Source organism: Ovis aries, chromosome 7, assembly GCF_016772045.2.
Source record: "Ovis aries strain OAR_USU_Benz2616 breed Rambouillet chromosome 7, ARS-UI_Ramb_v3.0, whole genome shotgun sequence".
NCBI lineage: Eukaryota > Metazoa > Chordata > Mammalia > Artiodactyla > Bovidae > Ovis > Ovis aries.
Genome location: NC_056060.1, coordinates 83,066,618 through 83,094,010, shown reverse-complemented (window position 1 = coordinate 83,094,010; position 27,393 = coordinate 83,066,618). Strand labels below are relative to the sequence as shown.

Here is a 27,393-nt window from a genome sequence, read left to right as displayed (position 1 = left end):
TATTTCTACCTTTCCAGTTTGGATGCATTTTTTTCTTTTTCTTATCTGATTGCTATGGCTATGACTTCCAATACATGGTTGAATAAAAGTGGAGAGAGTGAGTATCCTTGTCTTATTCCTGATCTTAAAGGGAATGCTCACAGCTTTTGACCATTGAGTATGATGCTAGCTATAGGCTGGTTATTTGTGCTTGTTAGTATGTTGAGGTCTATTTCTTCTCTTCTTACTTTGTTGAGTGTTCTTATTATAAATTGATGTCAAATTTGTTAAAGTTTTTTGTGCATCTGTTGAGATGATCATGTTTTTATTCTTCAGTTAATTAATCACATTGATTTCTGAATATTGAACTATCCTTGCATCCTGGGGATAAATCCTTCTTAATCATGGTGTATGATCCTTTTAATGTATTTATTAAACTGGGTTTGCTAGTATTTTGTTGAGGATTTTTATATCTACTTTCATCAATGATGTTGGTTTTATGTATTTTTTGTTTGTTTTGTATTTTTGTAGTGTCTTTGCCAGATTTTGGTATTAGGGTGATGCTTTTCTTATAGAATGAGTTCAGAAGCCTTTACTTTGTACTTCTCAAATTTGGGGGATAGTTTGAAAAGGTGAGGTGTTAACTCTTTAAGTGTTCGGTAGAATTTTTACTACTGATTCATTTCATTATGGTAATCTGTGTTTTCCTATTTCTATTTCTTCTTGATTCAGCCTTGGTAGATTGTATGTTTCTAATAATTTATCCATTTCTTCTAGGTTGTACATTTTATTGACATTAACTATTTGTAGTAGTTGCTTATGATCTTTGTATTTTTGTGGTGTCAGTATAACTTCTTTATTTTTTATTTTCTGATTTTTTGGGTTGTTTAAATTATTTTTGTTGAAGAGTCTGATTTATCAATTTTATTGATTTTTCAAAGAATCAGCTCTGAGTTTCATTGACCTACCCCCACCCCCCCCTCACCTTTTCTTAGTCTCTTTTAAATTTATTTCTGTTGCGATCTTTATTATGTCTTTCCTTCTGCTAACTTTCAGTTTTGTTTGGCCTTTTAAAAAAAATTTCCTTTAGGTGAAAGATTAGGTTATTTATTCAGAGAAGGCAATGGCAACCCACTCCAGTACTCTTGCCTGGAAAATCCCATGGATGGAAGAGCCTGGTAGGCTGCAGTCCATGGGTCACAAGGAGTTGGACACGACTGAGTGACTTCACTTTCACTTTTCACTTTCATGCGTTGGAGAAGGAAATGGCAACCCACTCCAGTGTTCTTGCCTGGAGAATCCTGGGTACGGAGGAGCCTGGTGGGCTGCCATCTACGGAGTCGCACAGAGTTGGACACGACTGAAGCAACTTAGCAGCAGCAGCAGCAGCAGGTTATTTATTTAAGATTTTTCTTGTTTCTTGAGGTAGGCTTATATCCAGCTGAACTTGCCTCATAAAACTGCTTTTGCTGCATTCTATAGATTTTGGGTTGTTGTTTCCATTTTACTTGTATCCAGGTATTTATTTTTATATCACCTTTGATTTTTTCCATGACACATTGGTTGCTTAGTAGCATATTGTTTAGATTTCATGTGTTTGTGTGTTTTTTGTAATTTTTTTCCTTATAATTGAATTCTAGTCTCACAACATTGTAGTCAAAATATGCTTGGTATGATTTCAGTAATCTTAAATTAACAAACTTGTTTTGTGACCTTCTAACCTGAGAGCTATACAAATCCCATTCTATTGGGATTTTTATGGAGGCTTCCTCACATAAGCATGATGAATTATTCACTAGTTTCTGGCCCTTCTCTCCTCTGGAGAATAGCGCAAGCAGGCTGACAATTCCAAGCTTCTAATCATGGATTGGTCTTTCTGGTTACTAGTCCCCATCCAAGGAGCCCACCCAGAGTCACCTCAATAGAACAAAAGATGCTACTAGTGCTTGTATCACTTAGAAATTTAGGGTTTTAGGAGCTCTGTGCTGGAAGTTAGGAGAAAGGTACAGGCAGAGATCAGTATACATATTTCTTATCATTTCCACCATCCATCATCAACTCATCTTGCAAAACTAACACACATATATATTCACACACATACACATAGTTTAAATGGCAAATAACAAGCTGATATAATGTGGCCAAAATATATTAGAATTATTTACTTCTGTAATACATAATGAAATGCTGCTATAGGTCATGAAGACATAGATGAACATTCTGAAGGAATGGGAAATGTAGTTTAAAAGGAATACAAATATTTTCCTGATAAGAGAGGAAAATATTCAACCTCAGGAACAACAAGAACAGAAAAGCACAACAATATGAGACTCTCTTTTCAAACCATTAAATTTATACAATTGTAAGAATGAGATACACGGGCACACACGCATACCCACATTGCACCAGTGTTAGCAATGCAGCATGGCTGGGCTGTCTCACAGTGTCCTTGATGGTGTAATTGACAGTTTCTGGTATGTATAGTAAAGAATCCTGTTTACAAGTTTGACCCCATAATTTCTTTTCAAAGAATCTCTCTTAAAGACATAACCAGGGAACTTCTTTAGTGGTCCAGTGGTTAAGACTCTGTGATCCTTATTTAGGGAACTAGATCCTGCATGCAACAACAAAAATCTCTTATGCAGCACTGACGATCCATTTCTTTAGCTAAGACCTAGCACAGCCAAATTTAAAAATTAACAAGAAAGTCAGTGACACACAGACTTAATACATGTACATGTCCCATTACCCCAGCACCCGACTTCATAATGAAAAATCATCAGGGGTTGTTTAAATGAAGGATAGTAGCACCAATAGAGTATAAGCTACTGTTTTTAAAAATCATGCATTTGAAGAATGTAAATATGGTAAAATAATCATCATATAATGTTAAGGTAAAAAGGATGTACACTTAATTGATTAAAATCTCAGTACACAGAAAAATCCCAGTTTCCTAAAATATTCATACATAAATAGAAAATCAAAGTCTGAAGGAAAAGAGATATATACTAAAATGTTAAGAGTGCTAGTTTCTGGACTTCCCTAGAGGTATAGTGGATAAGCAGCCACCTGCCAAAACAGAGTTGATGAGTTCAATCCCTGGTCCAGGAAGATTCCACATGCCATGGCTCAACTAAGCCCATATGCAACAACTACTAAGCCCCTACTCTGGCTGGGACCCACAGCTACTGAGCTCACGTGCTACACCTACTGAAGCCCTTGTGCCTTGAGCCTGTGCTCCACAATAAGAGAAACACCACAGTCAGAAGCCTGTGTGCCACAACGAAGAGTAGTCCCCAGTTGTAGCAACAAAGACCCAGCACAACCGAAACTAAAATAAATAATTTTTTTTAAATCATGTTAAAAAAATGGATTATATGAAACTCATTTTTTAATGAATAATTTTGTTTTCCAAATTTTCTATGAATTTATATTACTTTAGATTCATAAAAAAGAAATCCTATCAGTTAAGACACATATCAAAAAAAAAAAAGACACATATCAAAAGCCACTACCTCTCTGAATTCTGTCTTTAGAATTAATTTTGACATATACATATATTTTCTATATTGAGGTACAGTTGATTTACAATATTATGAATTTCAAGTATATAATACACTGATTTAAAATTTGAAAAGACTATATTCCATATGAAATTATTATAATATATTGGAGGGACTTCCTGGTAGTCCAGTGGTTAAGACTCCATGCTTCCACTGCAGGGGGCATGGGTTTGACCCCTGGTCCAAGGGAACTAAGATACTGTACGCTGCACAGCCAAAAGAAGAAAAGAAAACATTGCATGTATTTCTCTGGCTGTAAATAAATTCTTATACTTTACTCATAGTACTTTATACCTCTTAATCTCCTACCTCTATCTTGCCCCTATCCCATACCCTTTCCCCACTGGTAACCACTAGTTTGTTCTCTGTATCTGTGAGTCTGTTTTTGTTTTATTTATTTTTTTGTATTCCACAGATAAGTGGTAACATACAGTATTTGTCTTTCTGTCTGACTTATTTTACTAAGGGTAATATCCTCCAGGTTCATCCATGTTGTTTCAAATGGCAAAATTTGATTCTTTTTAGAACGGAGTAGTATTCCTTTATAAATATATACCATCCTCTTCTTTATCCATTTGTCTACTGATGGAAAGCTGAGTTGCTTCAGTATCTTGGCTATTGTAAATAATACTGCTGTGGACATTAGGCTGCATGCATCTTTTCGAGTCAGTGTTTTTGTTTTTCAGGTATGTATCCCAGAGAGGAATTGCTGACTCATCTGGTAGAACGAGCTTTAGTTTTTTGATGGGCCTCCATACTGTTTTCTATAGAGGCTACACCAATTTACATTCCCACCAACAGCGGACAAGGGTTAAAATCCACAAATTCAGTATATCTTTTGGTCTCTTTGTATCATCTTCAATTTCTCTCATCAGCCTACTGTTGTTGTTTTTTAAGATTCCACAACTAAGCAATATCATATTTGTCTTTCTCTGTCTGAGTTACTTCAGTCAGTATGACAATCTCTAGGTCCATCCACGTTGCTGCAAATGGCATTATTTTGTTTTTCTTTTCTGGCTGAGTAATATGGTGACGGAATTCCAGCTGAGCTATTTAAAATCTAAAAGATGATGCTGTTAAAGTGCTGCACTCAATACATCAGGAAATTTGGGAAACTTAGCAGTGGCCACAGGACTGGAAAAGGTCAGTTTTCATTCCAATCCCAAAGAAGGGCAATGCCAAACGATGTTGAAACTACCATATAGTTGCACTCATTTCACATGCTAGCAAGGTTATGCTCAAAATCCCTCAAGCTAGGCTTCAGCAGTACATGAACAAAGAAATTCCAGACGTACAAGCTGGGTTTTGAAGAGGCAGAGGAACCACAGACCAAATTGCCAGCGTTTGTTGGGTCATGGAGAAGGCAAGGAAGTTCCAGAAAAACATCTACTTCTGCATCACGGACTACACTAAAGCCTTTGACTGTGTGGATCACAACAAACTGTGAAAGATTATTAAAGAGATGGGGATATCAGACCATTTTTCCTGCCTCCTGAGAAACCTGTAGGCAGGTCAAGAAGCAACAGTTAGAACTGGACATGGAAAAATGGACTGGTTCCAAATCGGGAAAGGAGTATGTCAAGGCTGTATATTGTCACCTTGCTTATTTAACTTGTATGCAGAGTACATCATGCAAAATGCTGTGCCAGATGACTCACAAACTAGAATCAAGATTGCCTGGCGAAATATGAACAACCTCAGATTTGCAGATGATACCACTCTAATGGCAGAAAGTGAAGAGGAACTAAAGAGCCTCTAGATGAGGGTGAAAGAGAAGAGTGAAAAAGTTGGCTTGAAACTCAACATTAAAAAAAAAATCAAAATTACGATCATAGCATCTGGTCCCATCACTTCATGGCAAATAGAAGAGGAAAAAGTGGAAGCAGCAGCAGATTTTATTTCTTGGGCTCCAAAATCACTGCAAATGGTGACTGCAGCCATGAAATTAAAACATGCTTGCTCCCTGGAAGGAAAGCAATGACAAACCTAGACAGCATACTAAAAAGTAGACACATCACCTTGCCGACAAAAGTCTGTATAGTCAAAGCTATGGTTTTTCCAGTAGTCATGTATGGATGTGAGTTGGATCATAAAGAAGGCTGAGTGCTGGAGAATTGATTTCTTCAAACTGTGGTGTTGGAGAAGACTCCTGAGAGTCCCATGAACTGCAAGTAGATCAAGCCAGTCAATCCTAAAGGAAATCAACCCTGAAATTTCACTGGAAGGAGTGTTGGCTGAAGCTGAAGCTCTAATACTTTGGCCTTCTGATGTGAAGAGCAGACTTATTGGAAGAGACCCTGCTGCTGGGAAAGGCTGTAGGATAGAAGGGGGCGACAGAGGATGAGATGGTAATTCAGTTGACATGAATTTGAGCAAAATTTGGGAGACAGTGGAGGACAGAGGAGCCTGGCATGCTACAGTCCATGGGGTCACAAAGAGTTGGGCAGAACTTAGTAACTGAACAACAGCAATATTCCATTATGTATATGTACCACATATTTATCCATTCTTCTGTTGATAGACATTTAGTTTGCTTCCATGTCCTGGCTATTGTAAACAGTAGTGCAAGGAATATTGGGGTACATGTATCTTTTAAAATTTTGGTTTTTCTCCAGATATATGCCCAGGAGTAGAATTGCTGGGTTATATGGTAACTCTATTTTCAGTTCTCTTAGGAACCTCTCCACACCAATTTACATTCTCATCAACCGTGTAGGAAGGTTCCCCTCTCCAGTATTTATTGACTGTGGGTTTCTCTTTTCTGGCTGTGCTAGATCTTCATTGTTGCTCGAGCTTTTCCCTAGTTGTAATGAGTAGGAACTACTCTCCACTTACGGTGTGAGGCTTATCTTTGCAGTGGCTTCTCTTGTTGCAGAATACAGGCTCGAGGTGGGCTTCAGTAGCTCTAGCATATAGGCTCAGTGGTTGCAGCTCCTGAGCTATAGAGCCCAGGTTCAATAGTTGTGGTGAACAGTCTTAGTTGCTCCATGGCTCATGGAATCTTCCTGGATCAGGGGTCAAACCTGTGTCTCCTGCATTGGCAAGTGGATTCTTTACCACTGAGTGACAAGCGAAGCCCGTCTGCGGATTTTCTGAAGATAGGAATTCTGACTGATATGATATTTCATTGTAGTTTTGATTTGCATTTCTCTAATAATTAGCAATACTGAACATCTTTTTATGTGCCTCTTGGCCATGTTGGAATTCCCTGATAGATCAGTTGGTAAAGAATCTGCCTGCAATGCAGGAGACCAGTTCAATTCCTGGATTGGGAAGATCTGCTGGAGAAGGGATAGGCTACCCACACAAAGATTCTTGGGCTTCCCACGTGGCTCAACTTGTAATGAATCCACCTGCAATGCAGGAGACCTGGGTTCGATCCCTAGTCGGGAAGATCCCCTGGAGAAGGGAACAGCTACCCACTCCAGTATTCTTGCCTAGAGAATTCACTGTACAGTCCATGGGGTCACAAAGAGTTGGGCATGACTGAGCGACTCTCACTTTTCCACTCACTGGCCATGTGTTTGTCATCTTTAGAGAAATGTCTATTGAGGTCTTCTGCCTGTTTTTTAATTGGGTTGTTTGTTTGATGATATTAAGTCATACAAGCTGTTGGTACATTTTGGAACCCAATCCTTGCCAGTCACATCATTTGCAAATATTTTCTCCCATTCGATGGGTTGTCTTTTTGTTTTGTTTATGGTTTCCTCTGCTGTGCAAAAGCTTTTGAGTTTAATTAGGTCTCATTTGTTTGTTTATTTTTTAATTTCCATTACTCTGAAAGACAGATTGAAAAGGTTAATGCTGTGATTTATGTCAGAGAGTGTTCTGCCTATGTTTTCCTCTAATAGTTTTGTAGTGTCTGGTCTCACATTTTTGAAATCCATATATCATGCTGTGAGGAAGCTCAGCAGTCCATGCAGAAATTCACGTGCATGAGAATCACAACTAGCTTTAGGACTGAATGGCAGGTGGAAGCTGGAAGGGCTCCAGGGAGACCATTAGTGAAAGTCAAAGAGACTTATGAAGGCCTAAAGGAAAGCAAAATAAATTCACTGGAAGCCAGAGGAAACACTGACATCTGTAATAATGTGAAAAAAGGAAAATATACCTAATTAATTCAATGCTCTAGCTAAAATTCTTTCCCAGCAGAGTACTGATAGTGCCATCTGGCTTCTTCTTGCTGCCTATTATAAAACATACAAGAAGAAAAGGTGAACTAAAGAATCAACTGTTATTAACAAGGACCTACTGTGCAGTACAGAGAACCTACTCAATATTCTGTGATAACCTGTATGGGAAAGAATCTGAAAAAGAATAGATATGTGTATAACTGAACCGCTTTGCTGTACACCTGAAATTAACACAACTGTACTCCAATATAAAATATTTTTTAATGAACTTCTAAATAGAAAGCAACCAGGACTTGTCAAGTACAGTAATAATACTGTTTTTCCTTTCCACCTTCTCCAGATGGTAAATTATTCTATCAGTAAGACAGAATTTCAAAGCAAAGTCAAGCCCAGAGTGAGTCTATGGGAGATCCTTTGTAAAGACCTCAAAGATTCAAGGTAGTGCTTCACAGAATATTTCAGAATGACAAAAGTCCCTCTAAACATTTTAAGGTGTGCCTAACAAATCCTATTAAATAAGAGAATTTATGAGAATCTTAAGGATGTTTTCCTGTAGCATTCTCCCAGAAAGACCCAGATAGAGACATTCTTATCTCAAACAGGTTTATAGTGGTGTATTGCCTAATACAGTGAACTCCACTAATATTTTTAGAAAACCCACATAGTTTTTTAAATGGTTCTGGTGGAAGCACAGTAAGTTTAAAAGAGAAAGAGTGCAAAATAAAAAGAGACTTTTATTTATTTATTTTTTAAAGTGCATCTCTATGTATTTTCACAGTAAATGCACCAATATCATAAAACAAAAACAAAACTCCTGCCTTGTAGAACATCCACTATAATACTCTGACTTCTAGCTCCATATATTAGTTTTGCCTGTTTCTATTTTTTATTTTAAATTATTTTAATTGGAGGCTAATTACAATATTGTAGTGGTTTTTCCCATACATTCACATGAATCAGCCATGGGTATACATGTGTTCCCCATCCTGAACCCTCCTCCCACTCCCCTTCCCATCCCATCCCTCAGGGTCATCCAAGTGCACCAGCCCTGAGCATCCTGTCTCATGCATCAAGCCTGGACTGCTGATCTATTTCACATATAGTAATATACATGTTTCAATGCTATTCTCTCAAATCATCCCACCCTCACCTTTTCCCCCTCAGAGTCCAAAAGTCTGTTCTTTACATCTGTGTCTAAAAACAGAACTTTCAGTGCAGTTCAGTTCAGTCGCTCAGTCGTACCCAACTCTTTGCAACCCCATACAGCATGCCAGGCCTCCCTGTCCATCACCAACTCCCGGAGTCCACCCAAACCCATGTCCATTGTGTTGGTGATGCCATCCAACCATCTCATCCTCTGTTATCCCCTTCTCCTCCTGCCCTCAATCTTTCCCAGCATCAGGGTCTTTTCAAATGAGTCAGCTCTCCGCATCAGGTGGCCAAAGTATTGCAGTTTCAGCTTCAACATCAGTTCCAATGAACACCCAGGACTGATCTCCTTTAGGGTGGACTGGTCGGATCTCCTTGCAGTCCAAGGGACTCTCAAGAGTCTTATCCAACACCACAGTTCAAAAGCACCAATTCTTCCGTGCTCAGCTTTCTTTATAGTCCAACTCTCACAGAGACCTTTAGATGCTTCATATATTTTGCTCAGAAAACAGATCCTGGAGGCTTTTTCCCTAATTTAATTATTTTTATGGGAAACACAGGTTTCAACTCAGAGGATAGAACCAAGAGATACAGAGAACAACTCAGAGGGTAAACTGAGCAGCAATGAAAGAACTGGCAACACGTTCTCAGTTAGATTTCAGAAGAGGTAGGTGGGGCCAGCAATTGTGCATCTCAGATGCCACGTTTTTGAACTGGAACGTCTAAGAACTGGAGCTTCACAAGTGGCACTAGTGGTAAAGAACCTGCTTGCCAGTGCAGGAGATGTAAGAGACAAGGGTTTGATCCCTGGGTCAGGAAGATCACTGGAGAAGGGCATGGTAACCCACTCCAGTAGGCTTGCCTGAAGAATCCCCTGGATAGAGAAAAAAGGTAGCTACAGTCCATAGGAAGGCAGAGGAACCAGAGATCAAATTGTCAACACCTGCTGGATCATGGAAAAGGAAGAGAGTTCCAGAAAAACATCTATTTCTGCTTTATTGACTATGGCAAAGCCTTTGACTGTGTGGATCACAAGAAACTGTGGAAAATTCTGAAAGAGATGGGAATACCAGACCACCTGACCTGCCTCTGAGAAACCTATATTCAGGTCAGGAAGCAACAGTTAGAACTGGACATGAAACAACAGACTGGTTCCAAATCAGGAAAGGAGTACGTCAAGGCTGTATATTGTCACCCTGCTCATTTAATTTATATGCAGAATACATAATGAGAAATGCTGGGCTGGAAGAAGCACAAGCTGGAATCAAGATTGCCAGGAGAAATATCAGTAAACTCAGATATGCAGATAACACCACTCTTATGGCAGAAAGTGAAGAGGAACTAAAAAGCCTCTTGATGAAAGTGAAAGAGGAGAGTGAAAAAGTTGGCTTAAAGCTCAACATTCAGAAAACGAAGATCATGGCATCTGGTCCCATCACTTCATGGGAAATAGATGGGGAAACAGTGGAAACAGTGTCAGAATTTATTTTGGGGGGCTCCAAAACCACTGCAGATGGTGACTGCAGCCATGAAATTAAAAGACACTTACTCTTTGGAAGGAAAGTTATGACCAACCTAGATAGCATATTCAAAAGCAGAGACATTACTTTGCCAACAAAAGTCCATCTAGTCAAGGCTATGGTTTTTCTAGTGGTCATGTATGGATGTGAGAGATGGACTGTGAAGAAGGCTGAGCGCCAAAGAATTGATGGTTTTGAACTGTGGTGTTGGAGAAGACTCTTGAGAGTCCCTTGGACTGCAAGGAAATTCAACCAGTCCATTCTAAAGGAGATCAGCCCTGGGTGTTCTTTGGAAGGAATGATGCTAAAGCTGAAACTGCAGTACTTTGGCCACTTCATGTGAAGAGTTGACTCATTGGAAAAGACTCTGATGCTGGGAGGGATTGAAGGCAGGAGGAGAAGGGGACCACCGAGGAAGAGATGGCCGGATGGCATCATTGACTCGATGGACATGAGTCTGAGTGAATTCCGGGAGTTGGTGATGGACAGGGAGGCCTGGCATGCTGCAATTCATGGGGTCACAGAGTCGGACATGACTGAGCAACTGAACTGAACTGAACAGTCCATAGGTTGCAAAGAGTTGGACATGACTGAAGCAATTTAACACACACACACGCATAGCATCACAGCCTCAAGTTTGTCAAGCTTCATAGGGTGACTCAGTGCTCTAAGAGCAAGTGTTCCCAGCAAACAAGGTGGAAACTTCATGGCCTCTATGACCTACCTTCTGGTCACAAAGGATCAGTTCAGTACTAACTGAAGCAGTCAGAAATCCATCCGTATTGAGGGGAGAGGGCATAGATCTCCCACCTCTTTGTGCCAGAAGTGGCAAAGAATTTTGTGTTATAAATTCTATGCTATAAATTCTACCTGCACAGGGTAGAATTTTTATTTTAAACCTGCACAGGGCTTCCCTGGTGGCTTAGTGGTAAAGAAACCGATTGCCAATGCAGGAGACATGGGTTTGATCCTTGGTCTGGGAAGATCACACATGCCTCAGAGTGCCTAAAGCCTGTGTTCCACAGTTATTTAGCTTGTGCTCTAGAGCCTGGGAGCAGCAACTACTGAGCCCACGTGCTGCAACTACTGAAGCCCGTGTGCCCATGAGCCCATGATCTTCAATGAGAGAAGCCACCACAGTGAGAAGCCATGTAGCACAACTAGAGCATATAAACCCCAGTTCGCTGCAACTAGAGAAAAGCCACAGCCACGGAGACCCAGCACAGCCAAGAATAATGATATATAAACACACAAATTATTTAAAACCTGCACAATTTTTCTATAATGTGTTAAATACAGCTTTTTTTTTGTATTTGACTAGCTTGAGGTTTATAGGTGTTGTGAACAGAATGTGTGCCCTCAAAACTCAGTGGTGCAATCTAAAACGCCAGTGTGATGGTATTTGAAAGTGGGGCCTTTGCGAAGTTGTTAGGTTTAAATGAGGTCAGGAGAGTGAGGCCTCCATGATGGGATTAGTGTCCTTATGAAATGAGGAAGTGAAACTGGAGCTCCCCCTCTTTCTCTCCCCTCCAGTTGAAGACACAGGGAGAAGGCAGCTGTCTCTAGGCCAGAAGAGGCCCCCACCAGGAACTGAATCTGCCAGAACCTTGATCCTGGACTTCCCAGCCTCCAGAACTGTGAGAAATGTCTGTTGTTTAAGCCATTACATCTATGGTATTTTGTTAGAGAAGCCTGAGCTAAGACATAGTGCTTCTGGACTATGTGGTTGATGTCTGTCAATTTTTGAAAATTCTCAACCATTATCTCTTCAAATAAACCTACATAATGCTTTGTAGCTTTGTTGTCAGGGAAAGTGATGATGCGTCTAGGAATATCACAATATGAATTTCCAAAGTTTGTTCTTAGAACCAAGAAGCAAGAAGGAAAATAGGTCATAGTCATCACCTTTGGACTGATGACTTTGGAAGGATTGATGCTGAAGCTGAAGCTCCAATACCCTGTCCACCTGATGCAAAGAGCCGACTTACTGGAAAAGACCCTGATGCTAGGAAAGATTGAAGGCAGGAGGAGAAGGGGATGACAGAGGATGAGATGGTTGGATGGCATCACCGACTCGATGGACATGAATTTGAGCATCCTACAGTAGTTTGTGATGGACAGGGAAGCCTGGTGTGCTGCAGTCCATGGGGTCGCAAAGAGTCAGACACAACTGAGCAACTGAACTGAATGACTCACCTTTGGAACAGTTTTGACTAAACTATTCCAGAGTCAGATGTTCCCCTTCTTGTTTTATTTTTATTATTTTTTGGTTGTGCTGAGTCTTTGTTGCTGGGTATGGGCTTTCTATAGTTGGGGTGAGCGAGGGCTACTCTCTCTTTGCAATATGCGGACTTCTCATTGCAGTAGCCGCTCCTGTTCTGGATCAAGAGCTCTAGGTTTGCAGGCTTCAGTAGTTGTGGCACATATACTTAGTTGCCCCAGGCATGTGGGATCTTCCTGGACAAGGGATCAAAATGGTGTTCCTTCCATTGAAAGGTGGATTCTTAACCACTGACCACAAACGAAGCCCCTGATGCTCCCCTTCTTACCGTAACTCCTCCCGGGGAATTCCTCTTTAATCTCCATGAGAAAAGGGTCAGGTCAGTCTGGCTTTCCTTCTATCAACACCACTGTGTATACTTTAGCCAATGAAAATTCTACTGTTAACAGTAATTGAACCACTGGCAAATACTGAATGGCCATTCTCTCCCAGTGATGGAAGAAGTAACCAGTAGTTCTGTGACTAAAAATGTTAAGTAAAAAAAAATCTAGATGAAAACACAAATCTTAAAATTACAGATACTTTTTACTATTTTGTACTATATACCTCTATTGAATCTTCAACAATAGGCATGTGTTACATTAGAAAAATTCATAATGAAACAAAACTCCACAAAGTTACCTAAAATATGTCATTAATACCAATGACATGAATTTAGTGTTGTCCAGGGGACAAACGATTCAAATAAGATTATTAAACACTAAAATCCAACCTTGAATCTCTCTCTCCTGTCAGTAACAGAGCAGTGCATTACAATTTGGGGGAAGGTCCAAGGTGTTTGGTGAAGAAGGTTAGAATTTGCTTCCATGCATCTACCTGGGCCTTAGAATGGGCCCTGGGCTCCCCACCCCACATTACGGGTTTGTCCAATAATTTGTGCAAAGAAGCTGGGCACATGGGGAAATAAGGAGGCTCAATGTAGTGCCCAGTCCCAGGATAAGAGATGATCCGGGGTTTTTCCTTTCCATGGGCCTGTAACCGTTCAGAGGCTATCTGGGCATAAAGCTCACTCCTCCAGTTATGGTCATCCTGACCAACAATGAAGAGGATGGGCCCCTGGGCCTTCTCTATTGGAATCATGCAGGGGTTCTCACATCCCCCTATAATATCATTCCTTATATCCACAATGTCTAGGAGGCCTGAGAAAGCTACCTTCACTCGCCTCAGGTCATGGCCCAGTGGTGGAATGTTGATGTCCTTGTAGTATACGACTCTGTGTCCACTGAACCCAGATCCATTGATGGAAACTGTGGCTGAGATGTTCTTCAAAAATGAGGCCATGGAGAGACAAATATCAGCCCCTAAAGAAATGCCCAGAAGCCCAATGCGTGGGCCCTTTATCTGGAAGAAAAGAAGAGACAAGAGTCAGGAACATACCCAAGAGAAAAACATTTTTCTAAATGCAACTAGAGATGCTGCTAGCTTTAATTTGTGAACTGGCCACAAGACATTCAACCTCAGTTTACAGAGGCGTTTCTTCCCATATAAAGACTATCTTGCTGGACACATGGCAAACAAATTCAATGGTAAATTTGGGATGATGGCTTAGTTGCTAAGGACTGCAGCCTGCCAGGCTCCTCGGTCCATGGGATTCTCCAAGCAAGAATACTGGAGATGGTGGCCACTTCCTTCCCCAGGGAATCTCCCCCACGCAGGGGTCAAACCTGGGTCTACCTGCATTGCAGACAGATTGTTTACTTGACTGAGCCACCAGGATGGTTTGCAAACTTCCAGAGAGTCAGACACTAGAGAATGCTGAGTCTTGGAGCCTGGCAAGTTCAGAGCCTTATGTTCTTGGGTATCTAAGCCTGTGAAACCAAATTCTGTTACAAGAAGTGAATCATTATCAGACCACTTCTAAATATATACTGAAAAATGGTTAACTTAATAGAAACAAAGTAGGACTGCAGAGTCCAGTTAAGGAGTTCTTATCTTCTGAAATGGGTGGACAAGTTTCAATCATCTGAGAACATACCCTCCTATCAGAAAAATATTAAAAAGCATTCAAAGCAAAAACATTAGAAACTCTACTTTCTCTCAAAAGAAATTTTCATATCACTACCTAATTCCTTCAAATAAAATTTCACATGACTTTTACAATGAATTCTGCATTATTAACCCAACTGACAAAGAAAGGGGATGGTGCTTTAGGTGCTTTAGGCACTAAAACCAAGGAAGTCTCCGAAGGAAATCTCGGTGAAAGAAGCGCACAGCAGCACCAGTGCACCCACCGCAGGTGAGTGCAAAGGGACAGCTCTCTGGGGTTGGTCCTGAAGAGAATGATAAAGGACATCAGGAGAACCTGGGTGTGTTGAAGCATGTAGCACAGGGCTTCTTCAAAATACTCCAGGTGTATCACATCAAATTTCTTGGGAAGATCATCAAAGTCATAATAAGCTAGAGCCAAAGTGGCAAAGCCGTGGCCAGCCAGAAGACTGGCCCGATATTCCAACAGGCCTCCTCCAATACCGAAGATGTCAATGATCCCTGGGAAAGGTCCAGATCCTAGAGACAGTAATATTACAAAGGGAAAATATTATATAATTTAATGAATTTGCTTTCCATGCTCAACATCACTAACTATTAGAGAAATGCACATCAAAACTACAATGAGATACTCACCTCACACGAGTCAGAATGACCATCATTAGAAAGTCTACAGATGAGTGCCGGAGACGGTATGGACAAAAGGGAACCCTCCTACACTGTTGGTGGGAATATAAGTTGGTGTAGCCACTATGGAAAATAGTATGCTGCTGCTGCTGCTGCTACATCGCTTCAGTCGTGTCCGACTCTGCAACCCCAGAGACGGCAGCCACCAGGCTCCCCCGTCCCTGGGATTCTCCAGGCAAGAACACTGGAGTAGGTTGCCATTTCCTTCTCCAATGCATGAAAGTGAAAAGTGAAAGTGAAGTCGCTCAGTCGTGTCTGACTCCTAGCAACCCCATGTGTGGAGGAGCTGGAAGGCTTTGAGCAAATATTGAAAATGTATTTGCTCCATTCATGACGAAGGTTGGAAGCTGGAACGAGTATAACAAAGGGTTATGAGCTTTCACCGAGTGCCTGAGGCTGGGAACGGATAACGAAGGGTTATACGCCCGGCCTTGAGGCGTTCGAAGGCTTCCTTCTGACCACCTGTTTCTGAGAGCAAGGACTGTTGTTTCATGATAAAGCTCACTTTAGAGTTTCGCCAAAGCTATGTTATGGCTTGGGCGGTGGGAACTGTATTTTATGCTTAAATGCTTTGATGTTTATCTGAAATGGCTACGTGCAAGTCTGTCTTATGCTCTATTCCCTGAAAATTATAAAACTACACAATTAGATAATAAACTTTGTCAGTCCACTAGAGGCTGTCCCTGAATGTCCTTTTCAGAGTGCAGTTCTCCGAGCCTTACACCCATGGACTGCAGCCTACCAGGCTCCTCCGTCCATGGGATTTGCCAGGCAAGAGTACTGGAGTGGGGTGCCATCACCTTCTCCGATGGAAAATAGCAGGGAGGTTCTCAAAAGACTAAAAATAGAGTTGCCATATGATCCAACAATCCCACTCCTGGGCATATACGAGGAAAAAACTATAAATCAAAAAGATATATGAATTCCTATGTTTATAGCAGCACTGTTCACAACAACCAAGCCAAGGAAACAAGCTAAATGTTCACTGACAGATGAATGGATACAGATGTGGTACATATATGCAATGGAATACTACTCAGCCTAAAAAAGAATGAACCAACATTTACAGCAACACGGATGGACGCAGAGATTATCATAGTCAGTGAACTAAGTCAGGAAGAGAAAGACAAGCACCATATGATACACTTATATGTAGAATCTAAAATATGACACAAATGAACTTATCAACAAAACAGAAACATACTCACAGATGCAGAGAACAGACTTGTGGTTGCCAAGAGGGAGGGTGTGTTGCAAAGGGATGGAGTGGGAGTTTGGGGTTAGCAGATGCAAACTAGTATATAGAGAATGTATAAATAACAAGGTCTTGCCATATAGCACAGGGAACTATATTCAATACCCTGTGATAAACTATAATGGAAACAATATATATATGTATAATTGAATCACTTTGCAGTACAGCAGAAATGAATACTATGTAAATCAACTACACTTCAATTTTTTAAAAAGAGCCTGCTTTCCTTTTAGAGATCTTTCTAAACTATTAGTCAGTTCCTGTGAATCAAAGGAAAGATAATAGTTCCCTTAGTCATTATTGAAAAGGGATACAAGTTCCTTTTAGGGAAGGGAGTCCAAGTAAAATATATAAGGTAACTCCAAAATCACTGCAGATGGTGACTGCAGCCGTGAAATGAAAAGACGCTTACTCCTTGGAAGAAAAGTTATGACCAATCTAGATAGTATATTCAAAAGCAGAGACATTACTTTGCTGACTAAGGTCCGTCTTGTCAAGACTATGGTTTTTCCTGTGGTCATGTATGGATGTGAGAGTTGGACTGTGAAGAAGCCTGAGCACCGAAGAATTGATGGTTTTGAACTGTGGTGTTGGAGAAGACTCTTGAGAGTCCCTTGGACTGCAAGGAGGTCCAAGAAGTCCATTCTGAAGGAGATCAGCCCTGGGATTTCTTTGGAAGGAATGATGCTAAAGCTGAAACTCCAGTACTTTGGCCACCTCATGCGAGGAGTTGACTCATTGGAAAAGATTCTGATGCTGGGAGGGATTGGGGGCGGGAGGAGAAGGGGATGACCGAGGATGAGATGGCTGGATGGCGTCACTGGCTCGATGGACGTGAGTCTGAGTGAACTCCGGGAGTTGGTGATGGACAGGGAGGCCTGGCGTGCTGCGATTCATGGGGTTGCAAAGAGTCGGACACGACTGAGAGACTGTACTGAACTGAACTGATCGATGCGTTTACCCTCCATATTATTTTAAGGTTCTAAGAATCTGTAGTTGTAGGCAAGAATAACCAAGTTAATAATCTTGCAAGAAAACTTTTGTATTGTGTTGCATCAACACGACTCTGTGTGTGTGTGTGTACTTATGTTTCAAATGGCACTTGACCAGAGGAAAGAAAAAGAGATACCCAGTTAGGCTTAAGGTGAGGAAGGCCGTGAAGTCTGGAGAGTGATCTGTCGTAGAGAGGAGCATGAAACAGTGGGTAAGGGGCCCAGTGTACCAGGACACTCGAGAAGAGAGGAGGCACTAGCTTCCTCGGCTGTCATCATATTGTGTAAGACCATCATACTGTGTCAGAGCTGAAGGTCATAGAAATCTGTAGTTATTCATAGCAAAGTGAACCTACAGACCCCATCCAGGCCTTTTTTTTTTTTTTAATCTGCATAATAACAGTATTCACCTCTTTGGGATACAGAGGTTAAATGAGATAATGCAAGCAAACCGCATAGCAGAGTGCAGAACAAATCAAAAGCCTCCATTGTGAATGTGAGGTCACTGATTTAGTTAACATCCTCTTCTCTGACCCTGATCCCAAGCCACCCTTCCCGGGAAGCCGTACCACAAACCAAGACGGCCTAGAGCACACGCTCGCCAGGCCCCAGCTCACCTGGCGGCAGGAAGAGCGTGGCGCGCACCCGGCCCGCGCGCACCGGCTCGCGCCGAACCCCGGGGGCCAGGAAGTCGCGCTCGTGCACCGCCCGGCCCAGAAGACGCTGGGCCTCGGGTTCGTGACCGTCGAGCACCTCCAGCTCCACGGCGAAGGGCGTCTGCACGTCCCGCTTCAGAAATCGCCAAAAAGGCTTCTCGGGCTCCAGAGCCCAGAAGAGCCCCATGGGCTCGAGCCCCGCGAAGCTGCCGCCCAGCGCGGGCGCGCGCTCCAGGTCCAGCAGGCCGGCGGCGTCGGCGCAGTAGCGCGCGTGGGCCCTGAAGAGCGCGCCCTTCTCGTCGCGCAGGGACGCGCGCAGCGTGACCGGCTGCCCCGGCGCCAGGCCGCGCACGGCGATGCGCACGGGCTCGTCCCAGCGGCAGCGGCCGGCCGGCTCCAGCGTCACGGTCACTGTCATCCCAGACTCACAGTCGCAGCCTATACTCTGAAAGTGAAAGCTCAGGTCGCTTCCGGTGTCCTACCCCAGGCCGGGTGTGCACGCCCAGTGGACCCACGAGGTCAGGAGCCGCCTGGCGCCGGGGAGCGGTCAAAGGCTGAGGCGCCTCCGGAGGCGACCTGGCGCTTCCCGTCCATGTACCTCCTGTAGCCGGCAACTTGCCTGACCAAAAGTCGTTTTTTGCTTGACTGAAAGTCGTTTTCCTGGCGGGGCGCTCAGGGATGTCCTGCTGTCCGTGGGGTGCCAAACCCGCCTGCGGACGCCTTTTCAGCCTCAAACCTCCCGCATCGTTGCGGGTAATTGATTCATGGTGAAACCAGAGCTGAGTGACTTTAGACAGAATTCCAAGACTTGTAGCCCCTCCATAGAAAAGGACAACTTAAAACTTTTAATGAATTATAACGTACATACCAAAAACGTGCATAAATATTAAGCGTACAGTTCAATGAATTCCAAAACCCGAAGGTACTTAGTTGGGTATCCAAGCCCAGGGATTCAGAAACATCACTACCAGCACTCCAGAAGCCACCCTCCTTTCTACTCCAGTCGCTTTCCCATCCCCAAGGTACTCTGAGTCCAATAAAACGGGTTGGTTTTTCCCAACTCTATTTTATGGTGATGAATCCTTCAGTCGGCCTTCTTTAGTGTCTGATTTTATTCTCATATTATGTATTTGAGATTCATCAATACTGTTGGGAGCAGTTGTAGATTTTCCGTGATCACTGACAAATAGTATTGCATTTTGTAATCATTAAAGTATTTGTCAAATTTTACTGACTATAGGCATTTGATAATACCCAACTAGGGATTCTTAGATATAGTGCTTCATTTTGGTGACGTGAATACCAAAGATTGAAATTGCTGTATCATAGAGAATGAGAACATTCAGTCTTCGTAGACACTAAACATCAACGTTTTGAAGGTGACCCTGGAAGCAATACAGATATAATGTCCAAGGATGTATTTTATATTTACTACAATTTATATGTAGTATAGTTATGACCGTGTGCTGTGTGTGTATGCTAAGTTGCTTCAGTCATGTCTGATTCCTTCTGACTGTACAGACTGTCCTTGGGATTCTCCAGGCAAGAATCTTGGAGAAGGTTGCCCTTTCCTTCTCCAGGGTACTCCATTGCTAAAGAGTAATGGCTACTCTTGTTAAATTTATCCATCTTGTTAAATTGTGTGTTTTGCATTCACAATTTAACAAGTCCGTAAAACACTGGGAGTATTTTTCACATATTCGAGAGGAGGAACCTGAGGCTTAGAGAATGTTAAGCTACTGAGGATTAACCTCTGTCAGAGCCTTGACAGACTCCAAATATGGAACTCAACAGTGAGCAGCAACATTGGGGTGAAATATATTAGAATTCTAGCCCTGACTTCATCACTGACTAGTTCTGTAGTCTCAAGTAAGGTTATATCTTTGGGGGTTTAAGAGTTCTTGTGTTTAACATGATGAAAGTCTCCTATATGGGGATCAAAGATGACAGTATATGTGAAAGGCTTTGAAGAATACTAGGAAGCAAAATAGAGGAGAAGGCAATGGCACCCCACTCCAGTACTCTTGCCTGGAAAATCCCATGGACGGAGGAGCCTGGTGGGCCCACAGTCCATGGGGTCACTAAGAGTCGGACACAACTGAGTGACTTCACTTTCACTTTTCACTTTCATGCATTGGAGAAGGAAATGGCAACCCACTCCAATGTTCTTGCCTGGAGAATCCCAGGGACAGGGGAGCCTGGTGGGCTGCCATCTATGGGGTTGCACAGAGTCCGACACGACTGAAGCGACTCAGCAGCAGCAGCAGGAAGCAAAATGTCATGTTTAACGTCATAGTACCCAGGGACTGAGCACATCTGTGTTTTGTTTCTCACGCTCAGTCACTCAGTCATGTCGGACTCTTTGTGACACCATGAACTGTAGCCTGCCAGGCTCCTCTGTCCTTCGAATATTCCAGGCAATAATACTGGAGTGGGTTGCCATTTCCTTCTCCAACTGTTTCTCATGGTCTCCAGATAATTGTCATAGGTTTGCACAGTGCTTCTAAATTGCTCTGTAAGGAAAAATCAATTCTTTTTGAAGGAAAAATATATGTACTTTGAAAAACAGAGGTAAGCAATGTTGAAAAGTTTACAATGTGAAATGATAGTTTACTCTCCCACCAGCTGCCACTTTCTCCCAAATCTGAGTGCTTCCAACTAGGTTTTATTTCCAGATGTTGAAGAAAGTATGTAAGTGGGCGTGTGAACCTGGTATTCCTTTTTAAAATATTTATTTCTTTATTTTTGGCTGTGCTGAGTCTTTATTGCTGCTTGCTGGCTTTCTCTAGTTGCGGCAAGCAGGGGCTGCTCTCTCGTTGCAGTATAAAGTCTTCTCCTTGAGGTGGCTTCTCTTATTGTGGAACCCGGGCTGTAGATGCACGTGCTTGAGTAGTTGTTGCGCACAGGCTTAGATCCCCACCAAGGATCACACCTGTGTCCCCTGCATTGGAAAGTGAATTCTTAACCACTGGACCACCAGGGAAGTCCCTTGCCTTCTTCTGGATTTAGTAAGTTTTTCCTTTTTTTCTTGTGTTCTCTTCATTTGTGAATTAAGTATTGTTTATTTTAGTAGTTACTCTTGAATTTTTGAAAAGGTAAAATTTTTGAAAAGAACCATTACTCTTGAAATGTTAACAGCGTGGACAGTTTCTTTACCTTTCTCTCAATATGAAAGAGACCTTAGAATACAGTTTTACCTCACTATCCGATTTGTTTTAGGACCCCAGACAATACCAAAATCTACAGATACTTAAGTCCCTTATATAAAATGGAGTAGTGTCTGCATATCACCTATGAAAACCCTCTCATATAGTTTAAATTATCTCTATTTACTTATAATACCTAGTATTATGTGAAAGAAAGTGTCAGTTGCTCAGTTGTGTCCAACTCTTTGCGACCCCATGTGGAGAACTATTGACCTTGAACACTTCAGGGGCCGGGGCACTGACTCTGCATGCAGTTAAAATCCAAGTATAACTATAGTTATCCCTCTGTACCTGTGTTCGCTTCCATGTATTCAAGCAACAGCAGCTGGTGAAGTACTGTAGTACATATTTATTTTTTAAGTTCAAAAAAAGCAAAAAAAGAAAGAAAAAAGTTCACTTGTAGGTGGACCTGTGCAATTCACACCTGTGTTCCTCAAGGGTCAAATGTGTTTTCCATATTATTTCATCATAACCTCTTAGTTTTTAATTTCTGGGACTCCTTTTAAATCTAAGTTGTTTGGAAACAACTTTTGTATAAATTGAAAATTTTAACTTTTTCCCCAGATAGGCCTTCCTGGTGGTGCTAGTGGTTAACAACCTACCTGCCAATGCAGGAGACATAAGACGTGGGTTTGATCTCTGGGTCAGCAAGATCCTCAACAGGAGGGCATGGCAACACATACAAGTATTCATGCCTGGAGAATCCCATGAATAGAGGAGCCAGGCAGGTTATGGTCCATAGTGTCACAAAGAGTCAGACATGACTGAAGCAACTTAGCATGCAATTTCTGCACAGTACTAAGTATATGGGTGGGAAAAAATGCAAATCAGCAGCCCTGTTTTTCACCGCTGCCCTATAAAAAAGTCCCATGTTCTTCAAGCAGCCTCTTTTATCTCTATTTTCACTAGTTTTTATGGTTACCTTCATTGTATTAAATATTATGCATGTTTCTCTATTTCATAATATTTGCATTTTGTAGTTATTTACTGACTCATGAACATTCAACTTACTCTTTCTTCTTCCTCCAGGTGTTTGAGAGATATAGTATTATTTTTTTGTTATTCTGTTGGTTAATTTTGTAATTTTAAATAACATATATGTGTTTATTTCTTGCCCCATCAAATTTCAACTAAATCTATGACTTTGAAAGATAGAGATATTATCAACCCTATGTTTTCCAATGTGTTTAAATTCCACTTTTACTCTCTCTGGTAAACCTCTTATTAATTTCTATTTTTCTCCAACTGTATTTAAAAAATATAGTCTGCATCATTTCTACTGTGAATGAAAAATATTGCCTGCCATATCAGTAAACAAAGGATGTTCCAGGCACCAGACCAGTACAGCCACCCCTAACAGTGACACTGAGGGAACTCAGAATGGAGACAGACAGGCTTCCCCTGAGGTACATCCTGGGGGGACTCAGAATGGGAAAAAAACAGGATACTGGCCCTAGGTAGCTAAGGTATATATCAAAGGAATTATTTCAATATGCCCAGACTCATGTATCTTCCTAAACATAAAAGAGTACTTAATTTATTAACTTGAGATACCTAGTTTTCTTTAACAGTAGTCTTTTGATGTTCCCAACTGCCTGGTCATTGTTGCAAAAACCCTACATAAGCTGAAACAAAGAAAGTGAAAATGTTAGTCTGCTGGGGTCCAACCCTGGTGGGTCTAGGGTAATTCGAAGAGGAGATGGAGTAGGCGTCCTAGGAAAAAACTTATTTAATTACAGATATATAGAGAGATTGGAAATGGGTAGTGTAGTAGGAAATATTAGTGGAGAAAAAGAGGCTGAATAACTTGGTTTACATGGGATACCAATAAAATTCCAAGACAAGGAATTTGCACCATCTACGTTGGGCCACTGGCGCCACTTGAATATCGGAAGGTGCCCCTCATTGGGCTCCTTCTTGCGTGGAACTTAAAAGACGGGGCAAGTAAGTAGATGTGGCGGACACCCACACTCCAGATGGGAATTCAACCAGAAAAATGGGGAGCAAGAAAGAAACAACACGGGGGAACCAGTCTTTCTGGAAACTGATCCAATATCTTTATTTTTTAGGTTTGCTTATATACCTTTTGTTATACATAGGGATGAATACAGAGTCAAGCGGGGGTCAGCAGTCCTGACCTTTATCAAAATCAGGTGCTTCACATAAATGTATAAAAAAAGGTCTTAGGGGTTTTACATCATCTTCTGGCCATGAGGCCTGCTGACATTTTACGACCCTTTCTTTCTGATAACAGTCAGTTAACCAGAAAACTTATTTTTTCCAAGGGTGTTTTTTCTTAAACCAGGTGCCACCCTCTGAAGGTAGCAGATAAAGTTGCATTCCTATAGGGTGAGGGTGTAGTGGGTTACAACTAAGAAAGGAATTTATTTAACCTAAGGTTAACATGATTAATCCTAAAGGTTAATACTTATTTCTCCTATATGCTAGTTATATTCATTATAAGGGCAGGGGATATGGAGATTTAGCAGCAAACATCAGCCCCGCAAATGAAAACCCTTCACCAATGTTCCCCTTAAGATCTATTTAGTCTTAAGATAGTGATAAAGTTATATTTTTACATAGCAAGGACATAGTGACTTATATAACAAAAGAGAAAATTCATTAACTCAAAAAGTCTAGTATTGCTAACATCAAAAACTACTATTTCCTTTTCTATATTTAAAATACATTGATTAATATATTCCCAGGTGCCTAAGGACATGGAGGCCTGGCGGCAATCATTGACTCAACAATGAGAAAAGCCCTATGCTAATTAAGACTTTCAAAATACTCCACACTCTCTGTGCTGTTTATGGTTGAGAGGTTGTCACACAAGCTAGTCTGTCAGCAGAGAGGTTTGACCTGAGACACCCTTGTCACACCCAGGACAGGGAATTAGCAGCAATTATTGGCACAACAAATGAAAAACCCTTCACAAATATAATTCCTGACCAAGGAGACGGCAATGGCACCCCACTCCAGTACTCTTGCCCAGAGAATCCCTGGTAGGCTGCAGTCCATGGGGTCATGAAGAGTCAGACACGACTGAGCAACTTCACTTTTCACTTTCATGCATTGGAGAAGGAAATGGCAACCCACTCCAGTGTTCTTGCCTGGAGAATCCCAGGGATGGGGAGCCTGGTGGGCTGCCATCTATGGGGTCGCACAGAGTCAGACACGACTGAAGCGACTTTGCAGCTGCAGCAGCAGCAGTAGCAGCAGCAACCCACTAAACTAATAATTTCTAACTTCCCAAAAGAATCTGCCTTTAGGAAGTCTAAAACATCTTGTGCCTCTCACGGTTGGGAGGCTGTAAACAATCACATGTGGCTGGACAAACCTGTACAGGCAGGCTAGATAACCTTCAGAGGAGTTCATAAGTTGAAACACTCTTGTCACACCCTGGAATTTTTATTGACTTGGAACTGTAAGTTAACTCCTTCTCCAAGAGAGGTAATGGGGTCAGCCCCCCATAAAGTCAGAGGTATAGGTGAGAGCACGAAACAGTAAAGTAGGTAGACTCTGGTTTTGGGGGTAGATGCTTGGGAAGAGAGGGTTTCCTGAGGCTCAATCCCTCCTTTGTGTATGCTGAAGCCTCCTTCCTCATGACCTTTGCCGTAGGCAGAGTTCCTCACGCTGGCTCCCGGCATTAGTCGATCAGTCATGTCCAGCTCTTTGTGACCCCCATCGACTGTAGCCCGCCAGGCTCCGCTGTCCATGGAATTCTCCAGGCAAGAATACTAGAAATGGGTTGCCATTCCCTTCTCCAGGGGATTCTCCCAACCCAGGAATTAAACCCACGTCTCCTTCATTGCAGGCAGATTCTTTACCAACTGAGCCACTACGGAGACCCTATATAACCTGGCTCCTCCCTTACCACTTTGGAACAGTCTCAGAGTTGAGAGGCTGTGTCCCAGGCCTAAGTCCTCAGTTTTGTTCACCAAATAAAACATAACTCTCAACTTTCAGGTTTGGATTTTTCAGTCAATACTACTCTTGGTACTTTATTACTTCTTAATGTTCTGAACATTGTCAACTTTTATAAATATTTAAGAGTATCTGAAAAGAAGATGGAAACAGTGGCAGACTTTTCTGGAGGATGGGGCTCCAAAATCACTGCAGATGGCGACTGCAGCCATGAAATTAAAAGACACTTACTCCTTGGAAGGAAACTTATGACCAACCTAAACAGCATATTAAAAAGCTGAGACATTACTTTGACAACAAAGGTCCATCTAGTCAAGGCTATGGTTTTCCAGTAGTCATGTATGGATGTGAGAGTTGGACCAAAAAGAAAGCTGAGCATTGAAGAATTGATGCTTTTGAACAGTGGTGTTGGAGAAGAGTCTTGAGAGTCCCTTGGACTGCAAGGAGATCCAACCAATCCATCCTAAAGGAGATCAGTCCTGGGTGTTCATTGGAACGACTGATGTTGAAGCTGAAATTCTAATACTTTGGCCATTTGATGTGAAGAGCCAACCATTTGAAAAGACCCTCTTGCTGGGAAAGATTGAGGGCAGGAGAAGAAGGGGACAACAGAGGATGAGATGGTTGGATGGGATCACCAACTCAATGGACATGAGTTTGAGTAAACTTTGGGAGTTGGCAATGGGCAGGGAGGTCTAGTGTGCTACAGCCCATGGGGTCACAAAGAGTTGGACATGACTGAATGACTGAACTGAACTGAAAAGCAGATGTACTATCTGTCTATTGGAAACAAAGCTTCCTACTCTCTTTCTCTCTATGACTCTATCTAATCAAATTAATTATTTATATTGTTCATATCTTCTATATCTTCACTTATTGTTTATCTTACTTCTGTCAGTTTCTGAGTAGTTTAAATACATACATCATTGTAGGAAATCTCTAAGTTATTTCTTCAGTTCAGTTCAGTCACTCAGTCATGTCTGACTCTTTGTGACCCCATGGACTGCAACACTCCAGGCCTCCGTGTCCATCACCAATTCCCGCAGCTTGCCCAAACTCAAGTCCATTGAGTTGGTGATGCCATCCAACCATCTCATCCTCTGTCATCCCCTTCTCCTCCTGAGAGGGTAACAGGCAGGAAGGCCAGTTCAGTTCAGTTCAGTCACTCAGTCGTGTCCGACTCTTTGTGACCCCATGAATCACAGCATGCCAGGCCTCCCTGTCCATCACCAACTCCCGGAGTTCACTCAGACTCACGTCCATTGAGTTGGTGATGCCATCCAGCCATCTCATCCTCTGTCGTCCCCTTCTCTTCCTGACCCCAATCCCTCCCAGCATCAGAGTCTTTTCCAATGAGTCAACTCTTCCCATGAGGTGGCCAAAGTACTGGAGCTTCAGCTTTAGCATCATTCCTTCCAATGAACACACAGGACTGATGTCCTTTAGAATGGACTGGTTGGATTTCCTTGCAGTCCAAGGGACTCTCAAGAGTCTTCTCCAACACCACAGTTCAACAGCATCAATTCTTCGGCACTCAGCCTTCTTCACAGTCCAACTCTCACATCCATACATGACCACTGGAAAAACCATAGCCTTGACTAGACGGACTTTAGTCGGCAAGTAATGTCTCTGCTTTTTAATATGCTGTCTAGGTTGCTCATAACTTTCCTTCCAAGGATCAAGCATCTTTTCATTTCATGGCTGCAGTCACCATCTGCAGTGATTTTGGAGCCCAAAATTAAGTCTCTCGTTGATTCCATTGTTTCCCCACTATTTGCCATGAAGTGATGGGACAGATGTCATGATCTTAGTTTTCTGAATGTTGAGTTATAAGCAAACTTTTTCACTCTCCTCATCACTTTCGTCAAGAGACACTTCAGTTCCTCTTCACTTTCTGCCATAAGGGTGGTGTCATCTGCATATCTGAGGTTATTGCTATTTCTCCCGGCAATCTTGATTCCAGCTTGTGCTTCATCCAGCCCAGCGTTTCACATGATGTACTCTGCATAGAAGCTAAATAAGCAGGGTAATAGTATACAGCCTTGATGTACTCCTTTCC

General features: G+C 42.0%; 1 protein-coding gene and 1 long non-coding RNA gene across 3 annotated transcripts in view; one reads left to right on the top strand and one right to left on the bottom strand.

Annotated features, from left to right (window-relative positions):
• The window catches only part of LOC132660080 (uncharacterized), a 54,033-nt gene extending 38,062 nt beyond the window's left edge, over positions 1-15,971 (top strand). Inside the window, exon 2 of the long non-coding RNA XR_009601294.1 lies at positions 11,878-15,971. This is a non-coding gene — a long non-coding RNA (uncharacterized LOC132660080). The remainder of the gene's footprint in view (positions 1-11,877) is intronic.
• On the bottom strand, positions 2,113-18,648 carry LOC101103726 (peroxisomal succinyl-coenzyme A thioesterase). Of its 2 annotated transcripts, none has more exons than XM_004010775.6 (3): positions 18,163-18,648; positions 14,928-15,130; positions 2,113-13,966 (listed from the first exon to the last, which is right to left on the bottom strand). In XM_004010775.6, exons 1-3 carry the CDS (start codon positions 18,617-18,619, stop codon positions 13,376-13,378), a joined length of 1,251 nt encoding a protein of 416 aa, XP_004010824.2. In that variant the 5' UTR covers positions 18,620-18,648; the 3' UTR covers positions 2,113-13,375. The 2 variants fall into 2 exon arrangements, with proteins under 2 accessions (XP_004010824.2, XP_060274273.1); XM_060418290.1 differs by having other exon boundaries at positions 15,248-18,211.
• Positions 18,649-27,393: the final 8,745 nt, after the last annotated feature.